Source organism: Scleropages formosus, chromosome 3 (assembly GCF_900964775.1).
Source record: "Scleropages formosus chromosome 3, fSclFor1.1, whole genome shotgun sequence".
Classification (NCBI taxonomy): domain Eukaryota; kingdom Metazoa; phylum Chordata; class Actinopteri; order Osteoglossiformes; family Osteoglossidae; genus Scleropages; species Scleropages formosus.
In genome coordinates, this window is record NC_041808.1 from 13,731,134 (window position 1) to 13,748,541 (window position 17,408).

General features: G+C 44.5%; 2 protein-coding genes across 4 annotated transcripts in view; one reads left to right on the forward strand and one right to left on the reverse strand.

The window, feature by feature from the left end:
• Nucleotides 1-1,648, reverse strand: part of LOC108935201 (nuclear factor 1 A-type-like) — a 75,753-nt gene extending 74,105 nt beyond the window's left edge. Inside the window, exons 1-2 of one of the 2 annotated variants that reach the window (XM_029250218.1) lie at nucleotides 1,553-1,648; nucleotides 916-1,479 (exon numbers count right to left, since the gene is read on the reverse strand). In XM_029250218.1, coding sequence (XP_029106051.1) covers nucleotides 916-924 — 9 coding nt within the window. In that variant the 5' untranslated portion in view covers nucleotides 925-1,479; nucleotides 1,553-1,648. Of the gene's footprint in view, nucleotides 1-915 lie in introns of both variants that reach the window. The other variant, XM_029250219.1, reaches the window with a different exon arrangement.
• Nucleotides 1,649-3,578: 1,930 nt separating this feature from the next.
• nrd1a (nardilysin a (N-arginine dibasic convertase)) lies at nucleotides 3,579-16,875 on the forward strand. Of its 2 annotated transcripts, none has more exons than XM_029250474.1 (31): nucleotides 3,579-3,607; nucleotides 4,136-4,390; nucleotides 5,800-6,070; nucleotides 6,389-6,470; nucleotides 6,741-6,894; nucleotides 7,237-7,310; nucleotides 7,403-7,498; nucleotides 7,748-7,870; nucleotides 8,020-8,077; nucleotides 8,164-8,237; nucleotides 8,573-8,642; nucleotides 8,955-9,032; nucleotides 9,452-9,572; nucleotides 9,747-9,805; nucleotides 9,917-9,971; nucleotides 10,496-10,600; nucleotides 10,780-10,903; nucleotides 11,042-11,128; nucleotides 11,274-11,393; nucleotides 11,522-11,573; nucleotides 11,714-11,864; nucleotides 11,952-12,079; nucleotides 12,377-12,539; nucleotides 12,904-12,935; nucleotides 13,193-13,331; nucleotides 13,640-13,687; nucleotides 13,938-13,990; nucleotides 14,153-14,236; nucleotides 15,076-15,283; nucleotides 15,441-15,530; nucleotides 15,921-16,875. In XM_029250474.1, the coding sequence occupies exons 2-31, from the start codon at nucleotides 4,203-4,205 to the stop codon at nucleotides 16,140-16,142; spliced, it is 3,309 nt and encodes a 1,102-aa protein (XP_029106307.1). In that variant the 5' UTR covers nucleotides 3,579-3,607; nucleotides 4,136-4,202; the 3' UTR covers nucleotides 16,143-16,875. The 2 variants fall into 2 exon arrangements, with proteins under 2 accessions (XP_029106307.1, XP_018609204.2); XM_018753688.2 differs by lacking the exon at nucleotides 3,579-3,607 and adding an exon at nucleotides 3,614-3,755.
• The last annotated feature ends 533 nt before the right edge of the window (nucleotides 16,876-17,408 follow it).

Sequence of the window (17,408 nt, forward strand, 5' to 3'; positions counted from 1 at the left end):
AAACTGATGAAATGCTTAAATAGAGTAAATGGATGAATTCTTCCAGGTATGGAGAATAACCCACTTGAAAGAAAGAAAGAAAGAAAGAAAGAAAGAAAGAAAGAAAGAAAGAAAGAAAGAAAGAAAGAAAAAGAAAAAGAAAAAGACTTGGCAGAGGAACGAATTTCCAGCGAATTACAGCGAGAAAAGGAGCCGTTAGCGTCGCTATCAGAAGCGCTGCAGCTGCCGACGCAGCAGATATAACGGTTCCGACACCCAACACCTTCTCCGGCGCGCTTTTAATCTCAAACTCCACTGCATTCTTTTCCTCCGATTTTGGGAAATTAAAGGTAAATTTGGAGAATGTAGAATGGCAACGAACACTGCCAGATCATCATACTCCCTGCACCTTCTTGATTTCTGGAAGTATGAGTTGCAATACCATGGTGACTGACACGACAACAACAACAACAACAATAATAATAATGATAATAATAATAATAATATAAGATACTGTTTCTTTCCAGTTTCTACGCCTTGTCGATCAGCACTTCTCACACTTCTAACTCATAGGTCCGACTCTAACAAAACAACTATTTTAAAGCCTAAAACGAGCACGCGACGTTACACGTTTTATTTCTGTCTTTCACCGGTTTGCTCTCACACCCTGGGGCATATAACAGGACCCATAAGGTCAAAAGCTACGACTGCCACGGATGGCATGGCCACTCACTAAAACTTAAGAGCGAAATCCAGGACGCCCTGTTTCTGCAGGCACGGATCTGCCCCTATAATACTGTATACACCGCACCTTTTACCGTTCATTTTATTTTTATTGCGTTTATTTTTTATTTCCTTCATCGCCGCCAAGTCCGTCAGAGCAGCTGTGTTACCGAATGGAACAGTAAACACTTGCCGTTTCTGCATTTCACGTACCATTGCCATGGTAAAGTATGCGTAAGGAAAAAAAGAATTAAATTGCTGTTGAGTCGCTTTGCTTCATTCTCGGTCACCTTGGCCGTAGCTGTGTATTTGCAGGAAAAAAAAGGAAGCAGAGTTTAAAAATGAACAGACTGAGGCAGCAGGGGAAAGGCGTGCGGATGCCGATCTTGAGTTAAATCCCCCAGAAAGTCAATAACGCGGAGCCGGAGGTGTTGGATTCCCGTGCCCGGCGGATGCGGGAGCTCAGCGACCCGAGCCGAGGCTCCCGTTCAGTGTGAGCGCCGCCCGCGCGCCCGGTCGGAGCCCCTCTCGCTCTTCACGCGCGGGTTGCCATCGATCCGATCGATGTGCATCGGTCCACGGTCCCGCGCCGCATTTTCCGCCCTCGAGCTTCTCCGCCGCAACTTCGCTTTGCCACCAACTCGGGAGCGCGTGTGTGTCCCGCGTGCGTGGAGCGCGCGCCCCCGCGCCCCGTGTCCCGCGCGCGCCGCAGCAGGAGGACGGCGGCGCGTCCGAGCCTGGCTCTCGACGCACGTTCATTTCCTCAACCCCGCATTTCTGAAAGAAAAATGCAGTGAAAACGTAGGCGACGCGCGCCAGAACCCTGGAAGGCTGAGCAGAATTCATTTACCGTGTTTTTTAATCGTGTTTCGCAGTGATGCGGCAGTCCGACGCGGACTCCCTGGTCGGATGAACCTCCTCCGGAGCGGAGCAGCACAGCACACTCGTGTCGTGGCGAGCCTATATCTAAACAGCATTTCATTGTTAAAGTGCAAAAGTTTCACTCTGCTAATCATGTACAAACAATGACACTACATTTTATTTCTGCGGGGGTCCATAAATAAATATGGTGATCCTGCATATCGCTCTTCGCGAGGACACTGCATTATAAATTAACATGATTATAGAAAAAAAAAGATTAGCATCTTTCTGTTTTGTCTTATTAGTCCCAATTTTACCGACAATAACCGAGGACGCGAAACGTATAAACAGAAGTCTCATCAGATACTCTTTGCCTGAAAGGTGATATTTGAAGTGTTTGTGTGTTTATATTGTCTAAAGAACTCGGGGAATACCACTATAATTTTCGCTGTATTGCACAGCAGTACAATGAATGAATGACAATAAGTCTTCAGTTGAATTCAATTCAATAAATAGACTATTTAATAGTTTTCGTGGTGCTGAGATGTTTTGCATGAACTCTGAGTTTCTTCTGCATCTGTGCGTTCATGTCGAAGTTATACTGCAAATAATCTGTATGAAGCAGCAGGCGTTTTAATGAAAAGTTTCCGCGTGCCGAGGTGATCCTGAATTCCATAAACGAGGCAATTTGCGCATCAGAGCGGAGTATCGATCAAGCCTCAACGCAGGACGCGTTAAACGCCTGAAGCCTTTTACTGTGCGCTGCACATCCACAGATGAACCACAAGGGGGCACTTGTTACGCTCTAAGTACATTAGAACAGCCAGACTGCATTTTAGGCACCGGGACTCCACACTACAGTGAAATCATACTGCGAGCTGTATGGCTCAAAATCCTTAAATGAAAACAAGTCTGAATGTAAAGTTACTTTGCTCGTTTTCACATTGCTACATGAGCTGAAATTTATAATGTACTCGTCTTTTTCTCATGCACTCTTCTCCCGTTTTGTCACTGGGCCAGCATTTTACAGCATCATGTGCACCCGATGTGCTGCTTTTTCTTTCCAGGAAGAGACACCTGAAAAGGAAAGAATATTTAACATTTAACGTGCGTGTTGTTACAATGCTACATAAGACATTAGTAACAATGCATTTTGCCATTAGAAATACTACATTATAACTTTAAGTTTAACTGGACTGACATAGAATTTGACATCACTCTATTCATAATCTTAAAAGTGTAAAGCTGGTTGAAGAGGTGACAATATTTATGTCACCTTCTTTAAGGGAGACTGGAGAAGACGTGTATGCACCCAAAATTGAATGAATGAATGAATGAATGAATGCCTTATTAAACCCAAAGGGAAATTGCTGTAGGTTGCAGCAGAATATAACATACATACAGTGTAGAATAATGAGGAAATTAATAAGTACATAGTACTGTACAGATTGAACTCAGCAGCACTTTTGTCATGAAGATCTGATCATCATTGCAGGGCTCAAAACATAAGAACAGAGATCTGGAATCTCATGTGGGTCAGCCTGATATGATCTGCTGATTATAGACTCACAAGAAAATGATTTTGATTGTAGGCCAAATGAAACAAAAATTATTTTCTAATAATTTAATAAAGTACATGTGACTCTGCTGCGAGACATCGCCGGCACATCATCATGTCAAAAAAGAAAAATGAACGAAAACATAATTTCACACTGTGTCATCAGACCCAGGTACCCTGAATTTCTTCATTTATTTTTTGTTTATTGTCTGTCTCTTCATCAAAATTTCTCCACTCCACGGTGTGCGCAGCTCCTACTTCTGTTATTAGAAGCACCCTAAAGACCCACATGCTTTCGTGCAGCTCAACCAAACTTTCAGTCTCACTTCCTCAACCTCGCCCAGTTACGACGCGGCCGCGCTACCCGACGTAGCCAATGAAAATGCTCTTTGCTTCTCAGTAATCATTTTCGTCCAATCCTATCAATTGTTCTTGCAGGATTACCATAGCAGCGATAATTTGGGTTGACTTATCATCAACGGAGAGGTATGACAAGCGTGTGTTTACCGGACAAGCGCAGCTGTTCGTAGAACTTTGTTAAACATTATTTACGATCGTGCGATGATTTCATTGTAACGGTTGTTTATTTACGATCGTAGTGGTGTGGCTTTACTTTGAGACCAACATAACAGGTGTAAGTGTTGGAACACAAGTCAAAGCTGAGCTGATGCCATGGTGGTGGTGATGATGATGATGATGATGATGGTAGACGAAGAAGACAGCGGTTGTCATTTGAATTAATTGGTCACATTAATTAGTGTCGCTTGGATTCACTCATTAGCCGTGTTGCCTGTTGGTTTGTCGCGGCTCGCTCGCTGTAAGGATTGCGTTTTGGCTCTCTCGGCCGGGTCGGGTGTTTGGGGTGTCCTGCTTAGTCATCATCATCATCATCATCATCATCATCATCGCCGCCGCGCTCGCAGCAGCATCAGCAGCATCATCGCTCGCGCGCGACCTCCTTCTTCTCCTACCTCTGGGGAAAAGGGCGCTCAGGTGTCACCTGCTGTCCCTCAGTGCCGCGCGCCGCCCCCCCGCTCCTCCTCCTCGTGCCCCTCACACGTGCGTTGCCGCGCCAAGAAAGATGCCCCAGACGAACAAGGCCAAGACTGCGGCGTGTGGTCCCGGTCAGCAGGGCGGTGTGGAGCCTCCGCCGCCGCCGCTTCCGCCACAGGGGGAGCCCAGGGAACAGGGCGCATCGGCTGTGGGCGCTGGAGACAACCAGGGGGACGGCCTCATAGTCAAGTCCCCCAGTGACCCCAAACAGTACAGGTAATGTCACGCATCCCCGAGGACGGCGAGTGAGCCCGGTGGAGGAAGCCCCTCTCCTCCTCGTGTCACATGTCACCTGCTGGTATTCAGTAAGCGCCTCTCCGGTGCAGGGTCGCGGTGGTCCTGAGCCTATCCCAGAGGCAGGGAGGGCGTGCTGTGAACAGGATGCCAGGCCATCGCAGGACAACCGAACGCGCTCGCTCGGTGAAACCCGCACACGCTGACTAAGCGCTGGTTGGCTCGAAACGCACCGCGAATGGGGGTGGAAAGCAAAGCGACATGGACACGGATACATGCGAACTCCACACAGAGCCTGATCGGAACCCGTTACCCTGGAGATGGACCCACACTGCCCACTGGTCCACCGTCATTATTCATCTTTCGTTAGCTGACACCTTTGTTCAAGTGGGGTTTGAACCCAGAACCCGTAGGCTGCAGGGGGGGGACCTTTTACGGGACACCGCTGCTTTCTTTGACGCCCGATTGTTAGCGATGCCGTTCGTAAACGGGAAGGTTTGTAACGTAAAACTGTCTGTGCTTCTTGTTTCGTGGGTGAATGCGCTCGAGTGAAGACTAATTTCATCTGATACTTTCTTGCGTGTTAAATAAGCTGCGGTGCTTTTCTCCGACTTGCCAGGGATGAGTTAGGGTTGTACTGTCAACCGTACAACGATTCGCTCATTTATACAGCCGTGTTTTCTTGCCGTATCAGTTACGTTGATTCGTTCGCCCGACACTTTTCTCCAAAGCAACATACAACCCGGAGAGAACAGAAGTGCGTTTCACTAACGGGGAGATGCAGATGGAGACATTTTCATAGTGCAGTGATTTAGTACAGTACTACAATTTTTCCCAGCATACATTATGTAGCTGCATATTGAATTAGCAGGGAGTAATTTTATTATTAGTTTTAAACAGATCAATAGTGAAGGTTTATGGAGTAGATAAGAAGTCAAGGTAGAAGTGGGTCTGAAAAAGATATGTTTAGAAACTCTTATGAAACGTGATGGGGACTCAGCAGTTCCGAGAGACCACGCCACCGCATTAAATCCAGAATTGAGAGCCTTCGCACTTTTCACTTTGCGCCTCTTGTGCGTGGGTTTAACATCAAAAGTCTAACACCATTTCAGGGTAATTGCATTGACCAAGGGAGGTACAGCAGGAGTCGATTTCAAACCGGAGACCTTCACACTGCAAGGCAATTTCACACACTGCGCTTCTTAGTTTGGTACTGTTGGTACAATTTGGTTATGTTCTTAGTTTAAACAACGTAAGTGTTTGTTTTAAAAATGAATTGCTGCAGTTCTTCAGGTTTTGGGCCTGTCAAACTTTTGTTTGTCAGTATAACAAGTCAGTTCTTGCATCTTGACCATCTCGTTGCCGGTGGTTGAACATCGACTCTCTTCTAGGTACATTGAGCTGAGCAACGGGCTGAAAACACTCCTCATCTCAGACCTCAGCGGTGCAGACGGAAACCCCGCCTCCGAGGAAGACGACTCGGAAGGGGACGAGAGCGAGGGAGAGGAGGGAGAGAGTGGGGAGGAGGAGGAGGAAGAAGGGGACTCTGGCGAGGGGACGGAGGAGGAGTCGGAGGAGGGAGAGGAAGAGCAGGACAGTGACTTTGAAGAGCTAGATGAGAACAGCGAAGGACGAAAGAAAAAAGCATGCTCTGAGAAGCAGGTAAATTTACTACTTGAGCTTGTATAGTTCATTACTTGGCAGTTAGCTGTTAAACTGAAAAAAATTAAAAACAGAGAAAATGGGGGGGGGGGGGGGGGGGGCTGATTTCTCGAGACAAGGACTTCTTTATATGTCTGCTTAACAGAATTCTTAATGAAAGGATCAGCTGGTATGAACCATTTCAGTCTCTATAGCTCAACTTCATGTGCATCCATTGCAGTGGTATGCTGAGAGGTATTAGATGTAGGTATTCCTCGGTCTTTGGCATCGTAACAGCGTGTCAGATGTCTCATCTTTGCTGTATTCTGCCTTTTGTAGTCTGCAGCTGCTCTGTGTATTGGAGTTGGGAGCTTCAGTGACCCTGATGACCTGCCAGGCTTGGCACATTTTCTTGAACACAGTAAGTCTCACCTTCCTCACGTGGGAAGCAAGTGTAAAGCGATGAAGGTATGAAAGTCAAGTAAATGCGGAGCGTTACAGTAAACATCAAATGACAAAGAGTGTAAAGGCATCACCCTGGAGCGTGCAATCTGCAGTCGAAAGGCCATTTTTGAGTTGTAACATTTTTCTCTCCACCGACTGTCCCTCTGAATTCCTCAAGAAATGATCGCATTCTTTCGCTGATCAACGGAAATGCTCTGTGTATGAAATCTGTTGTCGCTTCTCTTAGTGGTCTTCATGGGCAGTGAGAAGTACCCAGCAGAGAATGGTTTCGATGCCTTCCTTAAGAAACACGGAGGCAGTGATAATGCCTCCACAGACTGCGAGAGGACCATCTTCCAGTTCGATGTGCAGAGGAAGCACTTCAGAGAAGCCCTGGACAGGTGGGTGCCTCCCTGGGCCTTTGATTTACACCCTTGAAGTTATTCAGCTTTTGATCTTGTAAGCTGATTTAGGTTAAAGATTTTACATAAACTTCATTTTGGTGTGTGAGCAAAAGAGTGTGTGATGGCCCGACATGCCCTGCCTCGCATCCTGTGCCTCCGGGATAGGCCCTGGACCCCTGTGGCACTGAATTGGACAAGCAGTTATTTATGATGGGTGGGTGCAAATATTTAGGGGCTCTTGGAAAAACCTGAAGAGTTGTAGTTTTTCTGAGCTTCTCTCACAAATGATTACAGATGTTGAGACTTGGTTGCAGGCCAACGTGCTCCTTTTGTCCGCAGGTGGGCACAGTTCTTCATCTGCCCTCTGATGATCAAAGATGCCATTGACAGGGAGGTGGAGGCTGTGGACAGTGGTGAGGGAGGAACGGGGAATTGTTTACACGTCTCTGCTTTCTCTGTCTTCCTGTCTCGCGGTCGTTGTCATCGTTTTGTCTCCATGTCACAGAGTACCAGTTGGCCAAACCCTCGGACTCTCACCGCAAGGAAATGCTTTTTGGTAGCCTGGCAAAGGCCACTCACCCTATGGGAAAGTTCTGCTGGGGTGAGATATTGAAAGCATTGTGGTTGGGTTTCTTGTATTTTGTTTTGTGATGGAAGTTTATCGATTGACAGGTTTCTCTGAAATCGATACGTTCATTAATTTGTCTTAGATTCTCTGGCTCGGTGATGTTTATTTGTTCTTTCGTCATTTGGCAACTTCTCAGGTTTAGTAGCAAAAGAAAGCAGGGTGGTTTTCGTGTGCATGAGTGGTTCTTTCTGGGGAAACATGGAGGTTATTTTGTCCTCTTAGGTAATGCTCAGACACTGAAGCATGAACCCAGAGAGAAGAACATCAACACCTATGAGCGTCTCCGGGAATTCTGGAAAAGGCATTATTCTGCCCACTACATGACCTTGGCTGTTCAGTCAAAAGGTGCAGCAGCCACTCGAAATGTTCTCAGAACTGTGCTTCTTTCACCTTCCAAAGCAGCGGTAAAGAAGTGCAGCGTTCAGTTCTTCGGTTAGGTCTCTGAATGTCTGTATGATTCACTTTCCCATCCGTGTCTAATGGCATTCCCGCAGAGAGCCTGGACGCAATGGAGGAGTGGGTGAGAGAGATCTTCAGCAAGATCCCCAACAAGTATGTGATCCCACATCTGGTTTAAGTATTCCTCCGTGCAAAAATAAGGGTCTGGACAAATCCTGAGTTGTTTATTTTGCTTTCAGTGGTCTCCCAAAGCCCGATTTCTCTCATCTGCAAGACCCTTTCGATACCCCGGCTTTCAACAAGCTCTACAGAGGTAAACTTGTAGACGGCTACCTTGTTCCGTTTAGCTTGTTGGAAAAACTTAACGTGCCACAGGTGATGGCTTTAGTAATGTTTTTAGATATTCTGCACAATCAAAAGAAGCCCACATGTAATATAGGATTAATGTGCATTTGTGTTGGGTACAGAGACTGTAGACATCCTAAAATTGAAATTGGTAATGTTGCAGTTGACTTGTGTGTTTGCATTTTAATTCCAATATAATGTTATACCTTCCATCAATCAGTCCTGTCTTTTAATAATGGCTTTGGCTGATATTTTGGGACCGTTTCAGAGAGCCGTGTACACAGTATGTGTTGTATTTTTCAGTGGTGCCCGTGAGGAAGGTGCATGCTCTTACCATCACCTGGGCATTGCCTCCACAGGAGAAGTACTACAGGTGAGCACAGAGTACAGGGAAACATGAGTATGGTTAAAGGGAGCTTCCACTTCTTCGTAACCATATTCTTCTAGAAATTTCTGACAATCTACGCAGTGTTTTGTCATGGATGGCAGTCATTGTTTTTGTGATTGATCCTTTTTGTTACTGAAGCTTAACAGTATGCAGTGTCCACCTTTTATTAATATAATTTAATATAAAATGTTTTTTTTTTTTTTCTGGAAAAAAGAAAAACCATGATTGTTTGACATCAATGTTTATGCTGTAGCAGTAGCCCATCCATTTGACTGTATTTCTGTGTGTGTGTCTCAGGGTGAAGCCCCTCCACTATATTTCCTGGCTGATTGGTCACGAAGGCACTGGCAGCATCCTCTCCTTGCTCAGGAAGAAGTAAGTGATGTTTACTCCTCTGCTCACCGTATTCAGGGATCGAGCTGTGTCTCAGGCTGCCTTCCGATAGCTGCTTTCTGTGGAGAGAGGCTACTGTTGCTCTCTCTTGTCCTCCTTGACACCCTTCAGAAGACTACACCAGGAAGGTTGTCTGAAGCTAACTTCCAATGTGCAAATCAAATTTGTCTTTGATTAGACAGGAGCATCTTTATAAGAACTTGTGTACCTTTTAATATATTCTTGGACCATCTTTAAATAAAAGATACATAAGAACACTGCAATAAACGTTACAGCACCTGCTGATCCTGTCTAAATAGTTTCTTAAAGACATGTTTCAATGAATAATGTTCTATTTTTGTTCTGTGAGTTTTGTATAAGTGAAATACGAGTTAATTTTTGTTTTTGTCTTACGTTTGAAGGTGCTGGGCTCTGGCTCTGTTTGGTGGGAACAGCGAGACCGGCTTTGATCAAAACACCACCTACTCCATCTTCAGCATCTCCATCACCCTGACGGATGAGGGCTTCCAGAACTTCTACCAGGTTACTAAATGGTTACCTACTCTGTACTAACATATTTATTCAAGTCATGTACGTATGTTCTTTTTATGGGCTTGGGCTTAAATAGTCTCTGAATTACTGTAATGTTTTTTTTATTCTTCCTGTTGGTTTGCTTTAGTAGTGTATTGCTTCATCTAATGCGGTGTTCTCCTGTAGGTGGTCCATTTAGTGTTCCAGTACCTGAAAATGCTTCAAACTCTCGGACCCCAGCAAAGGTGGGTCTCTGGACCTTTATGTTCCTTGTTATTGATTCTACAGTCTTGCTTCTTGCTGTTCTGTGCCCACACAATAACTACTTTCTCTGTGTCCATTTTTTTTGTGTGTAGAATATATGAGGAAATCCAAAAGATTGAAGCTAATGAATTTCACTATCAGGAGCAGGTAATCAATAGTTATTCTAATGTAGTGGAAAAGATGATCTGACCATTTCCCCAAAACCCAAGTTACAGTGCAAACCTATTTAAATGCAGCTGTTTGTAACCCCAAATCCGTTTTACACAGGTAGGGTCATGTCCCACAAGACCTCCAATTTAAGATACCGTTTTTGTTAATTTGCAGCATTTAAAACTTCGTGATGATTGTAAATATGTGTTCAATGGTTTTTTTAAATATGAAATGATTAATTTGCCCAAACAAGATGTTTGTGGTGTCTGCTGTGTCTTATATCATGCACTGTATTGTACGGGTTCAATTCGACACCCTTTTAGGGGAGCGTACTTTAAACAGTCAGTTTAAAACTCAGTAGATGCCCTTTGTATCCCCCAACCCTGTATAAAGAAGTTTACAGTGTGTAATGTTATATGTACAACGTGTTGCTAGTTTCCTTTTCAGCCTAATCCGATGAGTTTTTGGTTATCTGTAAGCAGTCCCTTTGAATACAAGAGGTATGTGATATGCTCCTGCAGACTGACCCCATTGAATACGTAGAGGACATCTGTGAGAACATGCAGCTGTTTCCCAAAGAGGACTTCCTGACTGGAGACCAGCTCATGTTTGAGTATAATCCAGAGGTACACCCTCTTGTTGGAGTTCATGCTGCTAATGCCATGGGTAGCGTCAGCTGCGTTTAGCCGTTGTAAATAATCCACTGTGTTTTCAGCCTACCTAAATGGGGGTGCTCGTATCCAGTGAGGTGTTTGGAGAAGAGCGCTTGCAGAGTGGGAGAAATCCGTGCTTTCTTTTGTGATAGGTGATCTCGGCAGCTCTGAACCTGCTCGTGCCAGATAAGGCCAATCTGTTGCTGCTGTCACCCGAACATGAGGGTCACTGTCAGCTGAAGGAGAAGTGGTTCGGCACACAGTACAGTGTGGAAGGTCAGCCCCTTTAATTGTTTCCTTCATTGCAGTCAAGCAGAAAAAAAGCTTAGGTTGCGAGAAGACCTCATGCTGATTTTAGAAAATTGCACCTTCCGAAATAAACTGGTAACCATCTCTTTGCTTCCCTTCCTTCAGATATAGAGCAGGAGTGGAGAGATCGATGGGCAGGAGATTTTGAGCTCAATCCAGACCTTCACCTTCCAGCTGAAAACAAATTCATAGGTGATCATTTGTCTCTTTTGTTTTGTGTGTTACCTAAAGGTGTATTCACCTTTGAAAGTGTTATAGTTTGTATTATAATGAAAAAACCTCCATAACTGAACAAGTTCCTTGGTTCCTTCTCTGTTGTTTTTCTTCTTGATTCCAGCAACGGATTTCACTCTCAAAACACCTGATTGTCCTGACACTGAATTCCCTGTCAGGATTGTTAACAATGAGAAAGGTTGCCTGTGGTTCAAGAAGGACACCAAATTCAAGATACCCAAAGGTCTCTCTCTCTTTCTATAGGTTTTGTCTTCGCTTTGTGGTGGTGCTATTTATTTATTTATTTATTTATTTTATTTTATTTTCTTATTGTCTCCCCATTCCTAAAATATTTATTTTGCCATCTTGCAGCTTATGTCCGCTTCAATCTCATTTCCCCTATGATCCAAAAGTCCCCTGAGAAGTAAGTAAAGACAAACAAAAAGAACCGAAAGCCAAAATCTCTTTCATAACCTTCTGTTCCAGGCACAGACTAATAGTGCTTTTGACATTCCCTGTGCAGTGATACTCTTCAGTGTTGCGTCTGCGGTGCTCTTTCCTCAGCCTGGTGCTCTTTGACATCTTCGTGAACATCCTGGCCCACAACTTGGCAGAGCCCGCCTACGAGGCCGACGTGGCCCAGCTGGAGTACAAGCTTGTGGCTGGGGAGCACGGCCTGGTTATCAAGGTCAAGGGCTTCAACCATAAGCTCCCGGTGAGTGACCTGTGACGCAGGCACCTGCAGAACAGCCGCACTTGCTGAGACCTCGCCACCGCTACCATGTGCTCTTCTCCGACCCAGCTGCTGCTGAACCTGATCGTGGACTACCTGGCCAACTTCACGGCAGCACCGGATGTCTTCGCAATGTTCTCTGAGCAGCTGAAAAAGACTTATTTCAACATCCTTATTAAGCCTGACAAACTGGGGAAGTGAGTAGCAGCCATGCATTGGTTATCTATATGTATGTCCTTTTGGACTTGGGCAGCAGTCCATCGTGGTGAAGGTTGTGCTTTAAAATCCCAGGATGGCATTTTAGTGTTTGTGATTCTTGAGAATCGCACATAACTGAAATCGCAGTGAGATTCTTTGCTGTCTAAATATTGCAAAATCCCAACTCAAATGTTAATCTTGCAGCTGTTCAATTTACATTAGTGTCAAAACTAATAAGGTGGTGTTGTATCTGGGTGTTGCGTTTTTAATGTAACACCCTCTGTCCGCCCCCCCAGAGACCTGCGGCTACTTATCCTTGAGCATGCGCGCTGGTCAATTGTCCAGAAGTACCAGGCCATCATGAAGGGTCTCAGTGTGGCTGACCTGATGGACTTTGTCCAGAGCTTCAAGTCTGAGCTCTATGCAGAGGGACTGGTGCAGGGCAATTTCATCAGCTCCGTAAGCACCCTGCCTCATACTGCACGGATACACCTTGTCCGTGTTCACTTGTACAACACGTGCCTCACTTCCCCCCCCTCCTCTCCTCCCCTCCCTCCCAGAGTTTACATTTATTGATTTGGCACATGCTTTTCTCCAAAGTGCTGTACATGTACGGAGAAAATAAAATTGCATTTCTCAAACAGACTGAAGGATATAGTTGAAGACACTTAAACCAGCATACATTGCACAAGTAGCTGCATATGGAATTAGCGGAGTACTTTTTTTTTTTTTATTTTTTTAAAACCTGATAGTGGTTTGCAAGTTTATGGAGTAGCTAGATCGAGAGTGAACCTAAAGCTTTCTACTCTTTTTCCCCTTACAGGAATCCATGGAGTTTCTTCAGTATATTATAGAGTAAGCCCCTTTTTTCCCCTAAAACTTGGACCTTTATTTGTCTTTTATTCAGAATATTATATTTTAGAATCAGAACTGGTTCTCACAACCTGGTAATTTGATGTATTGCTGTTTGATTGCTGACGAACTATCCTACGCAATAGGCATTATCAAGTTTTCTCCTTTTGTTTTATAATTTTACAGTACACTGCGCACTGACATCAGTCAAAGTGTGAGTTTGTTCTGCCCATCAACCCTGTTGCCTTAAAATTTCTCAGCAAGCTGCAGTTCAAGCGTCTGTCAGTAGAGGTCCCTGTCCTCTTCCGGGTGGTGGAGCTTCCTGAGAAACACCACCTCTGCAAAGTGAAGTCTCTTAACAAAGGAGATGCGAACTCGGAGGTCACAGTTTACTACCAGGTGTCTGTCACATGTTGATTGCCATTCATTTTTTTGTTGTACAGATTTCTGTGTGTTTGGATCAGTTTTACTTGAGCTGTTTTGCTGTTAACCAAGGGGTGTTTAGATGGCAGACAAAGTTTTTTAGCGTACTAGAAATTTAATATATGAACTAGCATATAACAACAAAAAAAAGAAGTAAAAATGACTGTACAGAAGAGCAGTTCGGGTCCTCAGTGATGCCTTGCATCCGTTTTTTAACGTGAACAGTTGTGATTTTGCTGTCCTGTGACCCGCTCCATTGTGTTTGTTGTCTCTCTCCGCTGCAGTCTGGGCCCAGAAGTTTGCGGGAGCACGCGCTCATGGAGCTCCTTGTGGTGAGTGTGATATATTACGCACACACTGCAGGGCACAGTACTACTTTAACTTCCTAGAAAAGGTACATAAACCAGCAGGTGGCATGATGCTTAAATAAGAGCTGTTGCTGACAAAAGTTGCACGTTTACTTCCCAGGAACTTATGCCAGATGTTGCTTGTTCGGCAGATTGGTTCTGCTCAGAAAGTGTGTTTCGAGTGAGCTCTGGCTGTGTGACTACTGAATAATCCCAATCACCTGCTTTGTAATAGATGCACATGGAGGAGCCCTGCTTTGATTTCCTGAGAACCAAGGAGACGCTAGGGTGGGTTCAACAATACCTCCCTTGAACTTTTGTTAAATATGTCAGTATGCAACATGCGTGAAGTCAAGGCTCTGTAAATCCATTTTTTTGTGCTGTGTTCAGTGTATGTGTTTAGATTACTTTTCTGATCTGGGTGATAACCCCCCCCCTCCCCACCGTTAGGTATCATGTCTACCCAACCTGCAGAAACACCTCAGGCATTCTGGGATTTTCTGTCACTGTGGAGACACAGGCCACAAAGTTCAAGTGAGTCAGTCTTGTTTTTCATTTCTGGAAGTTCTATGTAAACACCCGCAGCCAGCTTGGTCACTTAGACACAGGGTCTCCCCTTAGTTAAACACAGCCAAGGGTGATTCGTGCTCAGATTAAGAACCAGGAGTCAGACTTGGACTCAAGCATTAAAAAGCAGCAAGGTCATTTACTTCTTGCACTAAGGATTCCATTGCAACACTGCCCAGCATTTCTTACTCCCGGTGTTTCACAGATAATCAAGGTTTTTAATACAGTTATTCAATGAGCAGAAATTTTTCTCCAAAGTAACGTCAAGTTATAATTGACGACTTATAATTAACTTCCCAGTTTACAAGGGTAGATGCGCAACACTAAACTCCCTACAATCGTTTCACCCATTTTCACAGCACAGCTGTGTAACGTACTTATTTGCTAAAACTCGCACACGTGACGGAATCTATGGTCACCAATCCACCTGAAACATATTTTTGAACTGCGCAAGGAAACGAGAGCACCTGGAGAAAACCCATATGAGCACAGGGTGAACATGTAAACTCCACGCAGACTCAACCGGATTGGAACCCACAACCCAGGTGCTGTGAGGCACCGGCGTTAGTTGCTTCACCGTGAAACGCAGAGAAAGCTTCTTTAGTAGCTTTTTGTTCACTCCTGGAAATGTTTGAGATTAATAACGAACAATAATGACAAGATGTTGCACCCGAGATTCCAGCATCTAAGGTTGAACGTGTTTGGGTTTGTGGCAGCCCCCTACCGTTATCATTCCTGGAAACATTTGCAGCTTATAGATCTTACACTGCTTCTAGAAAACGTTTGATTTCTTTTCTCACCAACAGCACTGAACTTGTGGAGACAAAAATTGAAGAGTTCCTGGACAGTTTTGGGGAGAAGATGGCCAGTCTCTCGGACGACGCTTTTAAGACACAGGTGACGGCTCTGATCAAGCTCAAGGAGTGTGAGGACACGCATCTTGGCGAGGAGGTGGACAGGAACTGGTTCGAGGTTCTCAGTCAGCAGTACGTGTTTGACAGACTCGGCAAAGAGGTGAGATGCCTACAGCAAAAGCTGAGAATCGTGCATGTGATAAATATTTTACCACTGGCTCATGCTGTAGACATTCCTTTGAGGTCTGTTCTTCACATAATGCATGTGTGTTGTTTTTTGGATGTATGAGTAACAACTTTCTGTGATTCGGCAACAGATTGATGCACTGAAGCAGATGACCAAAGCAGAGCTGGTCTCTTGCTTTATGGAGCACAGAGGTCAAACCGGCAAGAAGCTCAGTGTCCATGTAAGTTTTAAACTCCCTTTGTGATAGTCAGTCTGGTGCAAAAGGACAATGTTATTTATCCCTTTAGCTGATGCTTTTTCCCAAAGAAACTTACAAGGTTAGGTTTGTACACTAATTCACCCATTTATACAGCTCCCTGATTTTTGCTCCAGCAATTTAGAGAAGTTCTTTGCACAAAAGCACTGCAGCAGAAGCAGGGATTCAAGCTTGGGTCCTCTGAGTATAAGGCAACAGCTCTAGTCACCGTGCTACCCTCTAGCCCCAAAAATGTGTTTTTTACGTCAGGTCTGCTGAAAAATTTCACACTTCGGTAACTATATATACACTGCTGTAAGTAATGGTTACACTGATGTGGTGTTTTGTGACCTCCACTGATTCTGCATCTCACAGGTGGTAGGATTTGGAGAGGCTGAGAACGACCCACCTGAAGATTCCTGCTCCCCAGGGGTAGGCGGTGATGACGGGGGACAGAAGACCTCTTCGTACGGCGAGGTGTCCAAGCTCACCTTCCTGCCTGCCACGTCCACGCTGGCCTCTGCCGTGGTGATCGCAGACATCCGCGCCTTCACCTCCTCGCTGAACCTCTACCCTTACCACAAGATTCTCAAATAAGTGGGACCCCGGAGGAGTCGTGTCGAAGACCTTCGGGGTAGAAATCGGCCTGTCGCTTCTGAGACAAAGCGCTGTCACCGCAGGGAAACGCACGGACCCTTCCTGTCTTTATTTACCCTATCTTTTAAAAATAAAGTTCCAGTACAAGGCTTTCATACGCTCATTGCATCTCAAAGCCTGGTACTCTTGAGAAATAGAACACAAGAATGAACAGCTGTCTGCATTTTTTTTCCTACCTTTAAAACATTTTAATAGCATTGCAGTGGTTCATGTTAGCAGCTTAGCTTAAAGGACTCAGAGGAAGGGGACACTTTAAGGGGACTCAGTTGGGGGGGGCTCTCCTTTAAGACCTCAGGATGCATTGGTGTCCTATGGTTGATTGGACTTCAAGGATCCAACTTCTATAGATAGGAAAAAGTTGTGTGTATTGAAATAGTAGTGCTACTTGTGTATTAATAAACCCCAACTGTGAGACTGCTGTTTCTGGAACGGTGCAAGTAAGAGACATGGAACTTCAGTAGTAATAACCAGTATGAATTGAGGTGCTAATTTTGTTTTATAATCAGGTGAATTTTTTTGTGACAGTGACTAAAGGAGAAGAACAAAATGAAACTGTGAAGTTGATGGCACTGGGTAACAACATGATCGCTGCTTTCAGTCTTCTTGCAAACTACTGGACAGCTTTTGCTCATGTTTTAATAAGAACTATTCAAATATATTTATTAAAGTTGCAGTTTGATTGTCCTACATATTTCTTTTTTAGCTTCCTCAGAAGCTAATGGGATCGAGTAGAGCAATAGTACAGACTTGGGATTAAATCGTGTATCGTTTAAGAGCGGTGAAAACCTACGAAAACCACTCCCAGGTGACGAAAATCTGTGTTATCCCAAAACAAACCTCCTGATATGGGGGTGACAACTCAAAGTTCAAAATTTGTCCCTTACTCCTTTAAATATCCAGCGAGATATCATAAATTAGTTATACGAATTTTATGGCCGACTTGGTTTTATGGTTTTAATTCTAGGAAATAGAAAATGCAGAACCATAAAGTTGATTTTGCAGCTGATTATTAGGTTGGAGGAGTTTAAAGCAAATCCTTACTTTGTTCTTGGAAAAACCAGCTTATTGCCTTAGGTGTTTTGTCTTTGTCAGTACACGGAGTATTGGAAGCATATGTATATTTGAGTACACAAAATTAGGGCTTTGGTAATTGGAGTAGTTCTTGAATTTGCTAGCATGGATATGCCGGCTTGTAAGGGTTAACAT

Coding starts and splice junctions, on each gene's coding strand:
- nrd1a (XM_029250474.1), top strand. CDS start 4,203: ATGCCCCAGACGAACAAGGCCAAGACTGCGGCGTGTGGTCCCGGTCAG. Junction 7,499..7,747: donor TATGGGAAAGTTCTGCTGGG/GTGAGATATTGA, acceptor TTGTCCTCTTAG/GTAATGCTCAGACACTGAAG. Junction 8,078..8,163: donor TTCAGCAAGATCCCCAACAA/GTATGTGATCCC, acceptor TTTTGCTTTCAG/TGGTCTCCCAAAGCCCGATT.